This window comes from Fonsecaea multimorphosa (assembly GCF_000836435.1).
Source record: "Fonsecaea multimorphosa CBS 102226 unplaced genomic scaffold supercont1.1, whole genome shotgun sequence".
Classification (NCBI taxonomy): Eukaryota; Fungi; Ascomycota; class Eurotiomycetes; order Chaetothyriales; family Herpotrichiellaceae; genus Fonsecaea; species Fonsecaea multimorphosa.
Genome location: NW_015971635.1, coordinates 1,070,851 through 1,090,641, shown reverse-complemented (window position 1 = coordinate 1,090,641; position 19,791 = coordinate 1,070,851). Strand labels below are relative to the sequence as shown.

General features: G+C 53.2%; 7 protein-coding genes across 7 annotated transcripts; 4 read left to right on the top strand and 3 right to left on the bottom strand.

Moving 5' to 3' along the window:
• Nucleotides 1-711: 711 nt before the first annotated feature.
• Z520_00413 (uncharacterized protein) lies at nucleotides 712-2,074 on the bottom strand (the record flags this gene model as incomplete). Its single annotated transcript, XM_016770934.1, has 3 exons — nucleotides 712-954; nucleotides 1,029-1,913; nucleotides 1,997-2,074. 3 exons carry the CDS (start codon nucleotides 2,072-2,074, stop codon nucleotides 712-714), a joined length of 1,206 nt encoding a protein of 401 aa, XP_016637844.1.
• Nucleotides 2,075-4,341: 2,267 nt separating this feature from the next.
• Z520_00412 (uncharacterized protein) lies at nucleotides 4,342-4,931 on the bottom strand (the record flags this gene model as incomplete). Its single annotated transcript, XM_016770933.1, has 2 exons — nucleotides 4,342-4,854; nucleotides 4,920-4,931. The coding sequence occupies 2 exons, from the start codon at nucleotides 4,929-4,931 to the stop codon at nucleotides 4,342-4,344; spliced, it is 525 nt and encodes a 174-aa protein (XP_016637843.1).
• Nucleotides 4,932-6,238: 1,307 nt separating this feature from the next.
• On the bottom strand, nucleotides 6,239-9,155 carry Z520_00411 (uncharacterized protein; the record flags this gene model as incomplete). The annotated part of the gene is made up of 3 exons (XM_016770932.1): nucleotides 6,239-7,885; nucleotides 7,933-8,006; nucleotides 8,057-9,155. The coding sequence occupies 3 exons, from the start codon at nucleotides 9,153-9,155 to the stop codon at nucleotides 6,239-6,241; spliced, it is 2,820 nt and encodes a 939-aa protein (XP_016637842.1).
• A 1,656-nt stretch (nucleotides 9,156-10,811) lies between these two features.
• On the top strand, nucleotides 10,812-12,821 carry Z520_00410 (uncharacterized protein; the record flags this gene model as incomplete). The annotated part of the gene is made up of 1 exon (XM_016770931.1): nucleotides 10,812-12,821. The coding sequence occupies one exon, from the start codon at nucleotides 10,812-10,814 to the stop codon at nucleotides 12,819-12,821; it is 2,010 nt and encodes a 669-aa protein (XP_016637841.1).
• Nucleotides 12,822-14,274: 1,453 nt separating this feature from the next.
• Nucleotides 14,275-15,348, top strand: Z520_00409 (uncharacterized protein; the record flags this gene model as incomplete). The annotated part of the gene is made up of 1 exon (XM_016770930.1): nucleotides 14,275-15,348. One exon carries the CDS (start codon nucleotides 14,275-14,277, stop codon nucleotides 15,346-15,348), a length of 1,074 nt encoding a protein of 357 aa, XP_016637840.1.
• Nucleotides 15,349-16,104: 756 nt separating this feature from the next.
• Z520_00408 (uncharacterized protein) lies at nucleotides 16,105-16,878 on the top strand (the record flags this gene model as incomplete). The annotated part of the gene is made up of 1 exon (XM_016770929.1): nucleotides 16,105-16,878. One exon carries the CDS (start codon nucleotides 16,105-16,107, stop codon nucleotides 16,876-16,878), a length of 774 nt encoding a protein of 257 aa, XP_016637839.1.
• A 1,823-nt stretch (nucleotides 16,879-18,701) lies between these two features.
• Z520_00407 (uncharacterized protein) lies at nucleotides 18,702-18,938 on the top strand (the record flags this gene model as incomplete). The annotated part of the gene is made up of 1 exon (XM_016770928.1): nucleotides 18,702-18,938. One exon carries the CDS (start codon nucleotides 18,702-18,704, stop codon nucleotides 18,936-18,938), a length of 237 nt encoding a protein of 78 aa, XP_016637838.1.
• Nucleotides 18,939-19,791: the final 853 nt, after the last annotated feature.

Sequence of the window (19,791 nt, the reverse complement as noted above, 5' to 3'; positions counted from 1 at the left end):
TGGCAGCCATGCCGTGGATTGTCAATTGTCAACTGTCAACTGTCAATTGTCCATGAGATTCAAATCTGAGCCCAATTTGGCTGCTTGCAAGTAGTCTCTGAATACAAGTACGACTAGATCTTTCATTAGCGCCTCTGGCTGTTCCTATCCTAGTCCAAGCCGTCACATTGCCGTGGCCTTTCCCTTTGTGCCAATAAAGTCTCCTCCAAACCCAACGCCTTGCATGTCAAAAAACACGAGCTGCAACAAATCCAACTTCCCCGCTGGTGCAATGAGGCCCGCCGTAGTGTTCGCCGGGCTGTACTTTACCTCAAAAAGTTCAGCGTCGTGAATGATTTATGTCTGCAGGCGGCAGCTTGCTCGCCTGGTTCAGAGAGACGAATTCCGTCTCGCGCCGTTTGCGATCCAAGCTCTGCTGGCCTTGTTTATGGAACAGGGATGCTCCTGCGACTGGTGGTGCAGGCTTTTGTCGTTCCTCGTAATGTTCGGGTTTTTGAGTGTGATAACCGGGCTGTCATCGCTTGTATCGTTTCTCCGACCAGAATCGTCTTGTGGACCATTGCTTCATGGTGCAACGGACCAATGTGACTTGAGAAGAATGACAGCCTCTCTGCAGCGCAGAACCACGGGTTAGAAGATCCGTCGCTCCCATAGCTGTTGCAGAGGCGATCGAAATTTGCCTTAAATCCTCCCCAGAACTATACATAGTGCTCAGTCAATCAAAGGCTTCTTCACAGAGCCGACCAGCGCCACTCCCAAACAGCTCAACGCGTTAGGATCCGAAGCGCGGATTATAGTGGCCAAGGGTAACATTGGATTTTCCGCGTTGACGTGAGAGGCGTCTCGAGCCGCTTGTTCAATGGCTTCCATCTCCGCTTTGCATGCTGCGTGGTCCAAAGGACAAACGACAATGGGCTGTTTCAGGATGATATCTTTGGCGCCAGCCATCGATGCCTAGAAAATGAAGGATGCATTAGCCACCCAGGACTCCACGATGTGCGCCGATGTTGTGGTATTCCCCCACATACCTTGATGGTCAGGTAGTATTCCACCTTGTATAGACCTGCCGTCGTCGTAAAGCCCGTCACTGCATAAGTAGGAAACGCCGATCTGCCACGAGGCATGATCCCGTCCGCGTCGCGAAGATCGCTCGAAGGGAAGACAAGACCCAGGTTGGTGAAATATCCCGCTTCGGGCATTTTCACTCCAACCGTTTCCGTCTTCTTGACCAGACTCTTTGTCTTTCTCTGGGGCTCGTCCCCCTCGTGGTTGTAGATGACCTCCTCGTCGATGCCGATCTCGATCTTTTTGATGGTCACTTTACGCGCCTTGCTCAGCCAATCCGGATTCGGAGATAGCTTGATATACACGCTGACTGGGTCCAGAGGCCCGTAAGACCATCGCGGCAAGGATATCCCCAGGGTCACCAAGTGATCCGAAACCCGCTCTGCAGTTTCGGGTCGATTGTACATGCCAAAAGTCGACAGTGTGTCGTACCGTGCAATCGGTACGGGGAAAGCATAGGTTTTGCGATCTGTCCCTCCATAACCCACAGTCACCACCATCTCGTAGTATGTCTCGGCCGTCCGCCGTGGTAACTGTAGACTCGCTGGGGGCACCCGTCGGGCAGTCTCCTGCCCTCCCCGCCCGAAAGGGATGAATATCACGAAGGGCAAGTCCATGTACATGATCTCTTCATATTCCCTGTTGGCTGGACATCGGAACAAAAGCATCTCTTTTCCCACCGTCTCCGTCGACTCTTTCCTGGGCGCGGCCAGGTGTTTCTTGGTGACCGAGTCCGCATGGGGGTGGATGCTTTCTCTTCTCTGCAGGCAGATTGTGACGATGGAGACGTTGACGGGACTTGAGATGCCGACGCCAGGCCGTATTTCGACAGTCCCTTCAATGCGAGGCTATATGGAAATACATGTCAGCATGGAAACCTTATGGGCATCAGGCGCAACGCGGCGTCTGGCTCTTGGGCATCCCAACTCACCAGAGTCGCAGAGATCCCCGGGTATCCGACCAGAAAGTTTGTGTTTGGGCGGCCAGATACTCGCACAAAAGCGCTCATCTTCTCGTTGAGCTCGAGCCTATGTTGGGACCATTACCACGGGGCGGGAGTGAGATCGTCCGGTGACTGCGGCCTCGGAGAGAAGTGGTGGGATTGGAGAACTGCGGCGGCCTGTTTCTGAGGGACAGTGTGAGGCCCATGAGGCGCCAGAGGATGTTACATGCAGAAACAATGCGGGATTCGTTGTTATGGGCTCTTTGTCGTACGATCAATAGTGGACGTCGGTGTGGTGTTGGGGGCCAAACAATGGTGATGACAAGGGCGGGTCAGAGGTGCGCAGAGTCCAGGTTCGGCAGCGGGGAGGGGTGGGAGCGAGAGACGACGAGTTGATGATGGGTAATTCGCAAGGATATACAGCGATGAGATATGAGGTGAAGATGGGAGTGATGAGCTGGAAGATGAGCGCGGCTGGATCCAGGCGCAGACGTTTGGAATATACGAGGAGAATAGTGCAGTCAGTGCAATTCAGGTCAGTGCGGTCGGTCGGTAGAGCGTCGGGGCTCCTTATTACGTGAAGCTCCACGCAACAAGACGCAGGACACGCAAAACACGCAGACACTGCAGGCGCTGCAGACGCTGCAGGCACTGGACAACCAGCTCGCCAGCTCGCCAGGTACCCTGTTGAATTCCTAGGGATGCTGTTTAGAGATCTAGACCCCAAAGCCTACCACACCTACCGAGCCTACCTAGAATCAGCCTCTATATTATCATTGCCCACCCACCCACCGAGCCACCTCCAGTGCTCCTTGGGATTTCCCGTGCCTAACTAGAGCTCACTCACGCCCGTGTCCCTGCGCCATGCCCTTCCATCTCCATGATGCGAAGCTCTCCGCTGGTGGGTGATGACATGGACGACTTACAAAATTACTCACCAGTCAGCACTATGGAAGCAGGGAATGTTTCGAGGGAACTTGGAGCAGCCATAGTCATCAAGGTAATTCTTTTCCACCAAGTCGCCGCCAGTATTGCCGCTTGTCTTGGACCACCAGCAATACCTAGGTACCTTTGGTCCTTCTCATGGCAGGGCGCCTCAGCCTTATCCCAGCTGTTAGGACGAGCCACCCGCATCGTCAAAGGCGCCGCCCATTGCAAGTCGCCAATGATGATTGTTGCGCCCCCACCTGGATGCATCTTGCTGCATCTTGCTGCATCTTGCCAGCTAAGCGGCCTGGGCGGCGAGGCGGATCCTCTTCCACTCGTCTTTCGTCACCCGTTGTGGCTGTTGGGTTGCGTCAAATCCATCTCCAGGTATGCAATTCAGCGAGAATCCTGCGTCTTCCACCTTGTCAGCATCTCGCCATCTCTTTCCCTTTCTACTGTCATTAATTTTGCAAGGTAGTAGGTAGTAAAGATCCTCGAGGTTCACCACCAAGTCACAAATAAATCCGTCAAGTACTCATCCTCTCGTGTTGCACTAACCGCCTCCGCATCCCGTCCTTCGACATGCCAATTCGGGTTGCCTGACACCATCCACTCTTCAAGTCCGTCCACAGAGCGGCTGACATTTTTGCCAGCGGATACGCTTGCCAACACCACATCCATGCTCTTGGGCCCGGGGCCCGCCAGCCACGCACATCCATCGGCCGAGAGGCGTGTCCGACCGACGTTAAAACATGTGGTGATATTCCTTTCTCAGCTGTCCCCAGGTGAGACTAGAAGGGTACTTGTTCGACCCGAATCGGGTACCCCTATGGGAATATTTGGTTCCCGATGGATCGAATCTACTTCTCCGATCCGATCCAGTAGAACTTGAGATACGATAGTCCGTCGCCATGCTTCTTTTTGGATCGGGTTTTCCGGGGTGCATACTCGACCTTTCCGTTGGATCAAGGTAGGCCAAAACAGGAAGAGCCCCCCCTAAGAGGTCGAAACCGCACTGTCTGAGGGATGAGCATTTAACACCGAAGTCTTGTCTGTAGAGAGTGAGTAGATGCGCATTCTGAGAGGTCGAACACCAAACGCCAAACGCCAAAAGGGGCCCTATTTGGCGACCCAGCAGGTTGAATTGTCGCTCGGTCGTTCTTCGGTACTTGACCATTACCGTCCATCTCAGTTGCGGTTGGATGGTTGGATTCGTAGTTGGAAGTTGCTGTTCAATGGCTCGTTTCGTTCTCCAGCCGTCGTCTTGCATTCTCTTCCTGAGCCTTAGCTTTGGCAGTACATTTGGTCCATCCAGTGGGAAGCTGCCGCAGACGAGTACCTCGTCAAGGTCATATCGCTTCAAGTTCGTCTGTCTCACGGCATGTTCATCTGCGCCCCGTTGATTCTCAATCTGCTAAAGGATTCGCATGGATCGTCACTTTCTCCAGCACAATCTTCTCCTTGGGACGGTATTTCTTGTCCACCTCCACGGCCTCCATCTTATCCAGCGTGCCACCCTCTTCCGCCCCCTCAATCACCCTTCCAAAAACCGTGTTCTTGCCATCCAAGTGCGCCGCCTCTTTGAACGTCACAAAAAATTGGCTTCCATTGGTTCCCGGGCCCTTGTTCGCCATCGACACCATGCCTCGCCCGCTATGTCTCAATGCAGGGACCTTGATCTCGTCTTCAAAATATCCTCCCCATATTGATTCCCCTCCTTTTATGGCGGGCTTTTCTGTACCCGCATTTCTCGAGGACAAGGACGTATCGCCACCTTGAACCATGAAATCCGGTATCAGTCGGTGGAAGGGCGTCCCTTCATATGCCCCCGAGGCGCATAGTGCGAGGAAATTTTCCGCCGTTCTCGGTACGGCTTCGCAGAAGATTTCGACCTTTAGATCACCGTGGGTTGTATGGAGCTAACCCAAATTGCCAATGAGCACACAATCGTGGTATAGGCACGGGCGGAATTGGGGGAACGTACCGTAACAGACATGCTGTAGCAAGGAATCCATCAAGTGGGGTTGGCTTTTGGCTGTGGAGGGATGCAGCGACTTTCCGTGGGCGTCTGGAAAATAGTTTCTGGGAAGGGACTCGGAGAAAAGCAGAGAATCGCGAAGCTTCGTCAATTCATAAACCAAACACACCCACACAGCAGATGCAGAGGGAAAGGTACGAGTTTGTTGCTGTACCTACGAACCTACGGTAGACATGTAGGTAGTATTAGAAAGAGTCCTCGACGCTATGGTGCACAAGTCGTACTATTAGCTCCGCTTCGTCGACAACAGACGAGAACATCAACGGTCGGTGGCATGACCGTGCCTGACCACGTGCCAAGCGGCGAGTCTAACTGCCATACAAGGCTGAAACCCCCCGCGCGAGGCTAAACGCATATTTCCACCGCAAGCCACTGTCTCTTCCATATCACTCACAAAGACTTCTACTGTCTCAGAACCTATATCACAATTGCACCCTTAACAGCAGAATTTCTCATGGTCCAGGTGGCGCCGTCTTGTCTTCCAGAAGGGCACGCCCACGATATCAAAGTGACTGGAGAGTGTTTGCAAGCTAAGGAGATGGGAAACATCAGAACATATTGATAACCAGGATCCTGACAAGCGGGCCAGCCGATCGTGTGATTTCGCAGCCAGGGAGGCCGAATCTCGCGGTGACTGTTGCAGAGTGCCCGAAGCCTCAGGTGGTTGGGGAGCTTTGTGTTTTTATAGCGACGATCGAGTCGGATAGACGATTGGACGGGTTGCACCCAGCATAACCTACTGGAAAGCAGTAATTACCTAGGTAGTTCTGTCCGACTCGCGTATGGGCGCATGAAACAAGACGACCCAGAGCAGAGCGCTTCTGAAGGTATGGTTTTCCCTCGGGGATACTCCTCCTTGACGCGACGAGTACATCTTTCATCATGCACAACCGACATCGTATTGTCACCCAATAATCAGTCGGGGCTCAAGTCGAAGCTATGGCATGGCAACTGAAAGTTAATATCCACAAATGAAACCTCATTCCATCCATACCGCGGTTGTTCCCCCCTTTTCCCACCTTTCCAATAGAATAGACCATCCCCACCCTGGCGCGGAAGAAATGCCTGTACACATGCATAACCTTATGTGTATCTCCTGGTCGCTCATCGTTCATTCTTTCTTAAGTATATCGTCGTGACACAATTCAATATAAAAGAACACCAGGCCCTAATGGTACAATGCCGAGCAGCCGCTCTGACATGCCGAGAATCGAAACTGTACAATAGTCAATATGAAAATCAACCACGCTCAAGCTCGGCGTTGATCAAGTCGTTGGAGGCATTACGGTCGCATTCTTCTTCGATATCCAGGACATCAGCATCGTGTCAAGCTGTGACTGCATCTCAGCCAGCTTCGTCCGCTCATCCAAGAAGAGATTGTGCATCAAGGGATGGTCCGGGCCCACTGGAGTCACATTCGATTTGTCGTGCACAATGATCAAAAGGTCTTTGATGTCTTGGCTGTTTTCCATGTATGATCTTAACGACGCGTCTGACCACGTCGGTGTCGACCGAGAAGTTGACGGTGTATGTGTTGTAGTCGAAGGCGAGGGCTTCGAAGTGCTAGCAGTCCCTTCCGACTCTGATGGATTATTCTCCTGTGGTAGCGGGGACGAACTCGAAACTGCCGGCGGCTGAGCCTGGAATTTATTGTCCCCGAATTTCCCAGGTACTATGGCTGCAGCAGTTGAAATTTGTGCAGCCGAGTCTGACCGAGGCTGCTGCGCCTGCAACTCTGTAACAGGCGAAACGCTTTGGCGACCTCGTTCATCCACTTTTGCATCCTTGTCATCTGTCTCTGAATCACTTTCATCTATTGCAAAGCGCTCCTTTGTCCGCTTCGTATAGATTGGCTTGATGGAGGATCCACTGTCTGAACTCATTGAAGGAGTAGACTTGAGAGCTGTTGCGACTGGCGCGAATATATTTCTCTTTTCGGTAAGAGAAGGGAAGCGGTTGACTTGTGCGGGCTGGGATTGCACCGACGCATCGGGCTGCTGACCCTCTGACTCGACTCTGCGCACCGTTGGTGGTTCAGGCGCCGGCCCCGTCGGGGCTGGAGGTGCTTGTCCGAGTGACTGTTGCGGAGGTCGTGCTTCGGTGGGCGACGCCTTCGGTGACGTGCCTGGCGGCGTCTTTTGCAATTTGCTCGGCCTGCGTTCAGGGCCAGAGTCGGGCTTCATGGTCAAGGACTCCAAAGAGTCTTTTGATCCTGGAGATTGACGAGGATCTTCCAAAATCTTTTCGCTCTCTTCCTGTTGCGTGCCCTTCTTCCGCTTGAAGAGCCCGCTGAGCATACCCTTTTTCTCCTTCTTTTTCTCCTTTGACTTGTCATCCACGCCGACCATTTTATCGAAGGTCTCTAGGCTTGGACGTTCGCGGACTTCCTGTTCTGCGGACCCACCAGAGTCGGAATCACCTCGCAGTAACCGCGGTGTTAGCGAGATCTTTTTCGTCTCGACCGAGTCGTCCTTGAAAAACGAGTCGGTGTTTCTGACGACCCCTTTCCTCGACCGCTTGACAAGTTCGTCCGTTTGCCGCGGCTCTGAGCTGGATTGTGGCTGTTGAACCTTAACGGGGCTTGATTCTGTCTCATTCTTCAAGCTGTCGTTACTGGTCACCCGCTGAATACCATTGACAGCAACGCCTTCTCGCGGTTCCTGAGTCTCAGCCGAAGCCGCAGAAGCCTCTTGTTGATCTTCGGCGTGATCGCCATCGTCAGAAGCGTCCATCCCAATCTGGTCGAGCTGACCGTCCTCGCCTTCTTCCTCCTCGTCAGAGTACTCATAGTCTGAAGGCTCGTAATAAGTGGGAGGCGCAAATTGGACTGTTTTGGCGTTCCGTCGACGCATCGCCTTTTTCAGCGGATTCTTCGATTTTTCGGGGTTATCCCCTAACATTTGCGCCGACAACTATCGTCACATCAGCATCACCACGAGATAGATAAGAAACCACGTACATCCACATTTCTGTGCTTGTTGAGTCGGGCTAGTCGTTCGGTCGGTGTTTCAATATGTTCGGCGGGTAGGTAACCTGAATCAACGATGAGTGTACAAAGCCTTGCGTAGGTCCATTCGACTAACCGATGCTGCTGTCTTTCACGACCCGAACAAGCCACCAATAACTGTTGCTATCATCAAGCAACACCATGGTGTCGCCTTTAGTGGCGTTGGCCTGGCCCTCAACCGTCGCGACAAAAGTGTGGAGCGCATACACAAACTCGAAGTCGATATCCTCTATTTCTCGTAAGCATTCTCCTCCCCAACCAGAGTCGATGAAGCGTTCGTTGACAGAAAATTGAAAATCGTCGGTGTCATCATCAGAACTTTCCTCGAGCCCGGGAAGGCAAGAGTCTTCGTCTTCCCATTCGTCATCCTCATCGTAGAGAAAATCGTCCTCGTAGTCCTCGACCGTGCAGGCCAAGAGAGGGTCGTCGAGCGGCAACAAGTACCGCCTAAATTCCTGAGATTCGGACAGTGGAATGCAGGTCTGCTGTGCTGGCAGGCCCAGTCCCAGCATAGTTGACGAGATCTTAAGAGGTTCGACCCGCTCATCCACAAGGTCCCGGCTTGATGTCGCTTGACCCAGACTCTGGACGTACTCACCATGATGACTTGCGACGTGACACGATTGCGAAGGGTGCAAAGGGAAATGCTCGGGGGTAGAAGAGAATGGTGACGAAGATAAGGAATCGCCTCGAGTCGGCGTCGATAGTGAAGCCGGGGAAGCTTCAAAATCCACAGAATCGACCCGGGGCGGCCAAGGGGGAAGGGAGTATTTACCATCTTCAATTGAAGGGGAGCTCGAGATTTTGTCCATCAAGTCGTCGTCCATGTCCTCGTCCTGGGAGTCACCACCATCCCCTTCGTGCAGGTCCTGCCCATGGTATCCAGCTCCATTCGTCGCATTTTGGGTGTTTGGATGTTCATCGTCTCGGTCGTCGTCTAGATCGTCATAGAAATGTTGCTCCGACTGTTGGAAACCGCCATTGGCTCTCTCTTCCGAGGCTCTTGGACTTGTATGTTGCTCCTGATATGACTCTTGCTCGGCATGTCTCAAAGCCTGGGCTTGATGTGGAGCGGCGGGACCATAACCATATGGTGAAGGGTGTGCGGGTTGTCTCGAGTGGTCTTTGGCAGACGGCGAGGAGTGGTCTTGTAAATCAAGGGTATCTAGCAACATGACATGGTGAGCAGACTCGTCACAGCGATGGCATTCCCATTGATGTGAGCTTACCAGCTCTGACAAGCTGTGGCTTTAAGGTGGTCATTGCGCGAACCATCTATGCGGGAAGACTGGGTGTCGCGCTGAAGATCCGCCCACCAGAATTGACGGGCTTCGAATTGATACCGGTCGCATAGAGACACTTGAAATCGACTGAGGAAGAACGGGTGCGAAAGAGAAATTCTTCAAGTGTGCAGCAATTCGAGGGTCGGGGCGAAGGAGAGAAGCCGTCAGAGCCGTATCCTCGAGACCAGACGCGGTAAGGACAGTGAGGGCGCAGTGGTGGCCACCTTTGTGCTCGACGACGAATGCAGCGACGCGTTGATTAGCGAGGAGGAGAGACGAGTAAGGAATCCTGGGAATGAGAGTGGCGTGCGCAGGGCGCAGATAGTGCTGGGGTACTGAAAATAACGTTTTTGTCGTGTGGAAACGGCGTGATAGAGTCAAGACTCAAGAGACGATAATGAAGGAGCGGTGCAGGTGGGTAAAAACGAAGCCCTGATTTCCCCTGTCAAAAGCAGGCCATGATTGAAAAGAGCGAAAAGGGAAAGGAGGAAGTTGTTTCAGGCTGGGGTGCCAATGGGTGGAGGTGCAGGCTGGTGCTGGCTGGTGCAGGGTCGGAAGACGGAGTTTCTTGCTCAAGGGCGGGATTGATGAATCGCTGAATCGACATGGGGGAAAGTGGAAGGGGAACCCTCAGGAACGGGCGAATTATTTTCAGGGACCAGGGCAGCCTAAGATTCTAGGCGTTGGGTATTTCGGGCGGCAGTGGGTGCCAGCCTGCCAGCCTGCCAGGCCGTGGGAGACTGGAGTCGATTTGGCGAGCATGGTTAGCGCCCCTCGAAAGGCTCCCGGCGCCTGCTTTTTGGGTGGTACCTTGGGGCGCCCGCCAACTAGGCCTAGGGTCTTGGTCTGAGGACGTTTTGTGGGGGTCACAGAACCACCACCCGCCCCGTCTCAGCCGTCTGCAGCTTGCGGCCAGAGGCAGGCCACCAATTATCGAGATGCCCACACAGTTTGTGGTTGTCGTGATGGCATTTCATAGCGCTCAATGCCCTGATTAGGTCCGGAGAAGGTTTTCTTTCTTATTCGTACTCGGTATAAATTCTTTCATTCGGTCATTGCATGTGACCGCTTTGTTGCTTTTTCGTCCTTTTTGGACATAAATGAGGGCACAAAGAGACCGATGGGTTTGCGCCGCTCTGATAGATACGGCACCCTCCGCTACGGGCCAGGCCTGTCCTAGGCTCTTTTAGCCATAGGAGGCCGCCGCAGTGCCTAATACCTCCGTCTGAGTGCCTGACCTCGGTGTGAATGCCTGCCAATCTTGCCAATATTTTTTCTCACCACCAGTGACCAGACCAAGATTTGCGCGACTCTCCAGCCTCGATGCCCCACGTGCAAATGCAACACCAAGGTCCATCACCACCACTTTTTCCTCAGTCCGTGCATGCGTTCACCACCACGACCCTCTGCCCTATGGTCAGCTCGCCGGCTTTTTGAGACCCGTAGGTCTCTCAGATCTCGCATCCGAGAAGTCACCACTGAGAATTGCGATTTCGAGCTGCCGATTAGCTGAAGCCCATCTTCCGGTGTACATTGCTCTTGCGCGGAATGGCGCAGGCTGACGCCGGCCATCTTCTCCATAGTCTGCGCCTGAATTCATCAAGTCATGAACATGACATCAACCACAATGACTCTCCCCCGAACGACATCTCCGGCGAGGCGAATATTTCCTCAGACAGGCCTTCTGCACCATCCCGCCCATCGTTCAAGAGCTCGGGTACAAGTCAAGACACCATTCGCGCAACGGCGACCCCTCCTGTGGACATACCGGCAATCAACGAATCTCCCACGGCGATCAGAGATTCAACAAGCCCCTCCAACTACATAGACCAGTTCATGCGACGGCGGAACCCATCCGTCAGCTTCAACAATGAGATCAAGTTAGACTCGGGACACCGGCAGAGCATGCAAGATCCCTTAGAGAAGCCGTCAAAGGCTCGTGAGCGCGGGCGCTCCTTGTTTCAAGCCATGGCCGAAGCACAGAAATCGTCCAGGGCGCACAGTGAGTCAGAGCGGTCACACTATGATCCTATCACAGGCCGGCACCTGCCCAGATACTCGCAAAGCCCACCGAGAGAACAAGCCCGTGTTGGAGAGGGCCGCTTTCCTTTACTACAGACCACTGTGGATGCTCTGGCACGAGAATCCCACCCACATCTGCCGCATACCATGTCGATGCTCTCTGACTCTGCCTTGTCCTCTGATGAACAAGCCATTGCGGTTCCTGAGGACGACAATTATTTGCTTTCTCCCGCGGCAGCCTCGCCCATCGCGAATCAGGCCTTCTCCTACGACGAGCCCAAACAATTCCGACGCACTGCATCACAGAGGTGGCGAGAAGGCGACACCAGCGCCTCTCCGCAAGACTTCTTCGCGCGGGCAGGGAGTTTGCGCAACAAAAGCATGCGAGATATCGCAGGTCGGGCATCTCGGCGGGATACATCTGGCTCTGCACGATCACCTAGATCAGCAGCCTCTTCATACTTGCGGGCATTTTCTATGAGTAGCGGGACTAATGGGGAGGGAGCTGACGCAGGACCCCTCGCCTGCGACTCTGAGGGCCAGACCATTGGGGATGATTACGTGTTAGGCAAGCAGATTGGATATGGCGGTTTCAGCACGATTAGACAAGTGACACAACTTCAAGACAGTAAGCACCGCATACTCGCTGTCAAGATTGTCCGTCGTCAGATCGAGGGTAAAAATGAAACGGAGAATGAGCAAGCCCAGGCCGAGTTTGAACACGAGGTTGAGCTATGGCGCTTCCTCAACCATCCCAATATCCTCCCTCTTGAGGCAGTCTATAAACTGGACGACGCGACTTTCTGCTTCATTCCACTGAATACAGGAGGAACGCTCTTCGACCTTGTCCGGACCAACCGCAAAGGGGTTCCGCAGGAGCTTTGCAAAAGCTATTCCTACCAGCTTGCCTCAGCACTGCGTTATCTCCACCTCGACGCGCGCGTTGTACACCGTGACGTCAAGCTAGAAAATTGTCTGATAGAGCCCAGCATTGATGGAGGTCCTGGTCTTCTTCGTCTCTGTGACTTTGGGATGGCGGAGTGGCTATCGACGGACAGCATGTCTGGCCCTCCCAGCCCTGAGTTCAACGATGCCGATCGGCCTCCCCGGAAACCCTTCGGCCCAGCGGACACCTCGACGTCTGCATTCGCAGGGGGCAGTCTTGAGTATGCCGCTCCGGAGATCCTGCGTATCGCGGACCGAATGAAGGCTGATGTTTCCGTGGAGCGTGCCATTGTGTCACCCGCGGTTGACATCTGGGCCTACGGCGTCTGTGTCTACAGCATGATTGTAGGCTCGAGACCATTCCAGAATTCCTTTCAGCCTCGCGTCGTCATGGCTATTCTGGGTGGAGATTGGAATCGTGCAGTCCTTTCGGACAAAGGCGGAACCGACGCTCACGAGCTGGTCAGTGGATGTCTCGAAATGGATGAAGCCCTACGCTGGGACATAACGAGAGTCGTTGATTGTGCCTGGCTGGAAGAACTTGCAGGCCAAGAGGACAACCAGCAGGGTATGAATGGTTGGCGATTATGATGTGAAAGACGTAAACAACAAAACCCCGTCTTTCATTGGGAAAGGATGGAGCTTTCTTTGGAGCTTTTCGGAAGCCCCTTTTCTCTTACACTACGACACTTGAGATCTGGTCAGGCTTCCCTCTCAAGACGCGTGCTGGGATGGCGTACAAGGTGGAATGTACGTACATCTAAACATTCACAGGAAGGACGACGGCCTTGGGGTTGAGCTTAGCGGGCCCTACCAGATCTGGATCGATTTTACGACTGCGACGAAACGAATCTCTCTCTTTGTTACAGACTTCACTTGTGTACCTTTGGCGGCAAGGTGTTTTTTCTCGGGCGGGACAGAGAGTTCATATGCTTTGAGGAGAGCAAGCGATCGTTAATGTACCATTTGTATACTATGACTCACGCACCATAATTACGAATCCAGAACTCAGGCTCGGCAAATTCTCTATAGACGTTTCCTCTTTCTTTCTGCTCTTGGAGCGAGTTTTAGAGCTAGATTAGACGTTGGAGTTGAGGATGTTAGCTGGACACATTATCCAGGCACTGAGCCCGTTCACCAATGCCCTATTAACCCACCCCAGGTCACAAAGCTGCAAAATGCAAACATGACCTACGAGTCCAGGTATCGGTATGATATGTGCCGAGTTACTCTATATTCCATATCCTGACGACATGACAGGATAATCTGCAGGAGAAGTACGAGTAGACCACGGGCAAGTAGGGCAATACATCCGCCCGGCGAAATTTCCATGGCTCCCCCACCAGGGAATCACCTCGGCGTTTAAGGTCGTTTGCAGGCAAGATACCGTATTTCCACGTTCACACCACCACCCGCACCACCATCACCACCCACCAAACACCGAACCGCCGCCTGCGCGCAGCTCAATACGGAGACCGGTCCAAACAGACCTCGCGATATTTGCCCGATGCGGCGAGCCGGTGCCGGCCCCCGCGGCCAGGTAATGAACGGAGAGTCGTGGTTGAAGGGGAGCGCAATCTATGACTCAAACGACTTTCTTGCAAGCCTACGTACACCCCGGGGCCTACAGGCACGGAAAATCCGTGCTGCCCACGTTGTTCTCCGCAGGTGTTTCCTCATAACCGGCCCGGTCCCGTACCAATCTAGCTTTCCCCGGGGACGCGCAATGATTTAATTAGTATTTCAACCAGAGAGGACTGTATTCAATTTACTCCTCGAGTTGATTCTTTCAAGACATCTCCCTACTTGTCACCAGTCCCGTCGTGGTATGTTGGAGAGCAGAAAGGCTATATAGTCTGCCTGGCCTCGCCTACTATCACTCATTCACTCACTGAATCGTTCGAATACGTTTCAAAGCCTCGGGAGCAATCTCAAAAAGCCTCTCGGTCTGAATCAAATATCCCATCAAGTCTACAAACAACCTAGAGCCTCTGCTTCGCACTTTCACCACACACAGCACCAGGCCGATCTTTTCCTCCTGAAAATGTCTGACAATCCGCCAGCGAGTAGCGGCGTGACGGGGTCGGGGTCGAGGGCATACCCGTACGAAATCTACAAGCCGGAACTGGAGCAGGTGCCGGCGGGGATCGCGACTTTGTTAGCCGAGTACGCGGGGATACCGCCCGAGGAACAAAAGGAGCACATCAAGACGGTGCGCGACCGGGCTTTCAAGTCACACCCCTACCCGTGTTTGGGGAGGTGGCGGTTCCTCGAGCTCGACTTGTCCAGTCACCCGTTGTACCAGAGCTATATTGTGCCGATGCTGTCCAACAAGGAGAAGAAAGCAGTGGCCGACGACGACGACGGTGGTGATGGGAAGAATGACTGGATCTTCCTCGACCTGGGCTGCTGCTTGGGACAGGACATCCGCAAATTGATCTTCGACGGCGGGGACGCGAGCCGCATCTACGGCGGGGACCTGCGCCCGGAGTTCATCGAGGTCGGCTACGAGCTGTTCCGGGACGAGGACAAGTTCCCGCGCGCAGAGCACTTCATCGCCCCAGCCGACGTGTTCGACTTTTCGAGTGAGAGCGAGCTGAGCAAAAAGTGCGACGGGCGCGTGGCCATCCTGCATTCCACGGCCGTCTTTCATCTCTTCGATTGGGACCAGCAGGTCACCATGGCGCGCCGGTGCCTGCAGCTACTCACCACCAAGAAGGGTCGTGTGTTGATCTGTGGGTGTCAAGTGGGCAACGAGAACCCCGGCGAGTTTCCCCGCCGGCTGGGCGGCGGATCGCGATACAGGCACAACGAGGCGAGCTGGAAAAAGATGTGGGACCAGGTCGTCCAACAGGAATCGGACAAGTATAACATCCGGAATGTCGAGGTCGGGGCCGTCATGTTGGGGAGGAATAATTCAAGTCGCATCAGAGAGGAGTTGGAAGCGCATGCCCGGCGCGAGGCTCAAGAACAAGAAGGACGGGATCAAGATCAAGAGACGAGCGACAACAAGGCGGAGGACGGGGTGAGGGACAGTAACAATCAGCTCAAGCACATTGGGCGCCTCGAAGAAGGGTTCAGGTGGATGAAATACTGGGTTTGGATTGACTTCGCTTAGTATCGAGCGTTACGATTCATGAAATCCTCCTTTACTTAACCTTTCTACTTCGACTTGAGCTGATAAGAGCAGGGTGGGCTTTCTTTTGCTTTATCATAGGGCCGCTGAGAAAGCGTGCCGACGTCTCTCAGTCATGGACAATCAGCAGCGAGACTCGAAGAAATGGTCGTTATTTCGTTGAATAGCTCAACCACTATCTTGTCACCCGGGCGGAGAGGTCTTGGACTGCCAACAAACCACCAAACCTGAGGCCGTTTGCCGTGTGAAGAACTTGTCCAGTCGTGGGACTAACCAATCCACTTGAAATGCAACTTGACCAATCCTCTGGAGCTACTGCACGCTTGGTCCGCTTGGTTCGCTTGATCTTTGCCGGAGAGGGGCAGGAAAGGCCAGCCAACGATGCACTGATGTGTTGGCAATGCACGTGAGATCCCGGCAAAGCACGTCCTGGTTTTAGCGAGAAGTTTATATCGCGAGGGGACCTCTCAGTGATGCGTACGAGTATGCCGTTCACCTTTCCCCGGGTCGGCTAGATGATGGATGGGCTGTGACTCGATCAAGGGAGGGTCAAGTGGGAGACTTGCACGGAGCATCTCTCGGGCTCGGCAACGTGGATAGTGACAAATCCTCCAATGCATAAAGGTAGCTGCCATTCCTCTCTCAAAGTGGAGAAGCTCTTCGATTGTGACATTCGTAACGGTTTTCGTATCAGCGGATCGTTGGCCCAGTACAACGTTTTTGGGAAAAGAAGACACAATGTCCTCACCTACCTCTCCTGCAGAGTCAACATCGACCGCCGCAACATCGACAGGCCCAGTTCCAGGATTGCTATGGGTAACCACAAGCATCCTGAATAAAAACCTGCCTCCCTCGCTGCTTGACGCGTGGTATGAAGAGCATCTGGTGGATGTCCTGGCTTGTCCCGGCAACGGCGGCCTTTTCCTTCGATACAAAAACACTGATCAGACCGCCGACACCTACGTGGACCCTAAATGGGCAGAGCGCGTCACACCATCCGCATCAGAGAAGTGCATTGTCGAGACACTCTGGCCCAACCTCGCCTTGGTGAAGCTGAGCGACTTGGCCTGGCTGACCAGCAAGCAATTCGATGACATGCCCAGAACTTCCAAGTTGTTACCTCCCGAGCCAGACGGGTCGATGGGAAGTGCATTCAGCTGCTGGAACGGAGCTCTGCGCAGCTACGAGACGGTGGGCAAGATCGATGACAACACGGGAAGCGCCAGTCGGCCCAAGTACCTGCTCAGTGTACAGACAAAGGCTGCTGATGAGTCCGTCTGGGAGGCTCTGAACAACAAGTATACGAAACTGCCCGGTTTCCGGGGCTCAGTCAGATACCGAATTGTGGAAGGTTTGTTGGAGTTCGCGGAACCGGGTACAATGCCAGCTGGGATGGTACTGTACGAGTTTGACGGCGAAGCACCTCCATCGGTGCTCATGGATGACCATCATCTCAGAGCGGACGTATGGGAGTTGACCAGGGAGGCCGGGGATCTGTCGCTTCGCCTGTAAAGAAGCTCGAGTCGGCATACTCGATGTTGATCTTCTCCATCCAGCAAGAGAAGAAGAGAGATTGGAATCCAAGTGGCTAGTTTGGACCAGCACCTCTTGTATAGCTGTCCTGTCCAGTCTTGAGGACTCGGCTGTTATATACGTGATCAGTTAGATATACGTCTGCAGGAAAACCAAAATGGCAACCCCTTGCGTCCTAATTTGGATGACAGTAATAATTTTGGGAACAGTCATAAACTTAGAAAAGACGTTCGGAGGAAGTACCACCTATCCGTATCGAGGCTGCCATTCTCCGACACGATCATATGCTTGATGCCCGGGTACGAACACAAGTGAGATGGGCAGCGATGGCTGGTCGTGGGAGCAAAGGCCGAAGATGGCACGTGACTTACCCCGCTCAAAAAAAAAACTATATAATCCGGACCGGTGAAATCATGGTCAACAATTACGACAAAAACTCGTAAGAGCTTCAGTCCCCCGTGGCGGTATGTACCTGTCTCCATGAAAGACTGTTTCCGTTCTTGAGGCTAACAGATAACTAGCAATTGGCTGTGAGTGAAGGCTGTTTGTCTACATACTTCAAAATCTAACGAGAAGTTCAGAGCGCGGTATGTCTGGTCCTGACACAACAAATAAACGGGATGCTGACGGTCACTATTAGTCTGACTGTTAAGTCATGCAATCAGGAGGTTCGTGGTTCGAGCCCACGCGGAGGAGTTCCTTTTTTTTTTCCATTAATTTTTGAACTGTAGGATGCGGAGCTGCAAGGGGAGTGCGGATGATGGCGAAGCTTGACCCAGACTAACCCAATTTAGAGAAAGGGAACTTTAGTGACTATGACTTCAACTAGAATCGGCTGCTAAGTTATGGGTAGCCGAGGCGATAAATTGGCAACTATAGGCCGGTGCCGGGAACAGGGCCCCTTGGCCCAGATATGGGCGCGATTGATCCGTTGCTCAGGCCGAACTACACCGTGCTCAGTACGTGCAGGAGCATCTCAGGTTGAAGCAGCGAGGCTCAGGGCCACGCTCAGGTCCGAAGATCGAAATGGAAAGTGCTCATGTCGAGATTCCGATGTCGAAATCCCTGTTGCCGTTCACGGCAGGTTGGTACTACACGCCAGCTTTTCCTCCAACGGAAGAGAATCCCAGCCCGAAATCATGTGGCATTGTAGGGTGCCAGAGTCGGGAACCTGTTACATGAGAGATCAGGACAAGTAGGCATTGTGCTCAATGTTTCAACCCTTTTTGGAAGGCTCGTCATCACTTGCCGCCGTGGGGGTGCGGGAGACCATGAAGCCTTTACGAAACTCAAAATTTCCACCTCTTCGCTCGCTGCCTATATGGTAGAAACGGAGTCACGGCTTACCTACAGCTAAAACGACCGAACGAAACACTTTTCGTCGCCTTCCATGGAGGCGGAACTAATTGGACGTGAAGTATCTTGTCAACGCCCTGTTATCAGTAGTTGGAACTCATCATTAGTACTTACTGGACGACTTCCCAGGATTATGAAAACCGTATGGTTCCGAGAAGCCGACCCACTGGCTGCCTTGAGGTCAATCGTGGTTTGCAAGAGCTAGAAACAAAGACCATGGGCTCTTTGTCAGTTCCCGCGACCCTACGAGGTCGTCGTCGCAGGAATTGGATTCTAGCGGGCTGTATCTTCTACATCGTCTCCGCACACTGGGCTTCTCGGCATGTCTGTGAGCGGATTTCCAAACATGTTCTTCGTCTATGGACCACAGGCACCGACGGCATTTGCGACGGGCACCTCGGCGGCGGAGCTTCAGGGGCGACTGGATCACTGACACCATCCGCTACATGCGGCGCGAGCTGTACTCCAAGATCGATGCCACTCCAGAAGCGGAAGAGGAACGGGCGAGCCATTGCAACGAGGTGGGGAAGCAGGGTTTGTTCGAGGAAGCACAGAGCTGGTACTACAAGATTGGTGAGGGTGGGAAGAAAGAAGCTTTGAACTATGTGGCGGGTTTGCCGGTGTATAGGGAGAAATGCTGGTCTTGTGCACGCAAAGGCTATGAGGGTTTTGTTCTGAGCTAGGCAAGCCTGGACGTTGAAAGAGTCCTCCTTCATCCTGACCTTTTGCTATCGGGGCTCATTACTCCTCTTCGGAGGGACGGTACTGTGTGACTAAGGGAGTCGAATGCTGTAAAGCTTTGGGCCTCCGTTGGCACCTCCGCTAAGGCCTATCTGCAAAACAGCGATGTCGAGACTATTCAACAGTCTGACTAGGCGACCACTTCCGTCTAAGACCTGAAATATCGGAGAATTTTGGCAAAGTTTGGGCGATCTGCCTTCGGAATCTTATTCGTATTTCCTCGTGTTTGGACGAAGTGATGTCTAAATCTCCCTGACTGTCATACGTTCCATCGCTTTGTCACACAACCGCTGTAGAGCTGATTCATGCACGTGCCCTCTTGGACTGGGGACCAACCCAAGTACTTATCCAGACATGGGCGCGATGGATGTTACTTCACCTTGCTCGTATTGATGAGTAACAAGAGTACTGGACTGAGAAAGTGATTGAGCCACTGGTCGGCGAGAGCGACAGTTTCGACGTTCCTCGAAAAGTAGGTCGTTGAATAATGTACCGACCGCGCTCAGCATTGCATCATAGACAACCGTGGACGCAACAGTTGGTCGGAGAACCCCTCCATCGAGCCAGCAGCTTCCAGAGCAATTGGGTGCCATGAAGGAGGTTCGGGGTCGAGTATAGTCACACTTTACAACTGGTTGCTTGCAGATGCTTTTCAGAGTGCCGATACGTCCAAGTGCAAGCAAGCTTTCGTGATTGCGAGGCTAGAAATTGCTTGTCTCTAAATTTGTCGCTTGTGAAGGTCACCTTACTTTTGCCGGACCTGATCTTGAGATGGCGTAAAGCAAGGATGTTCTG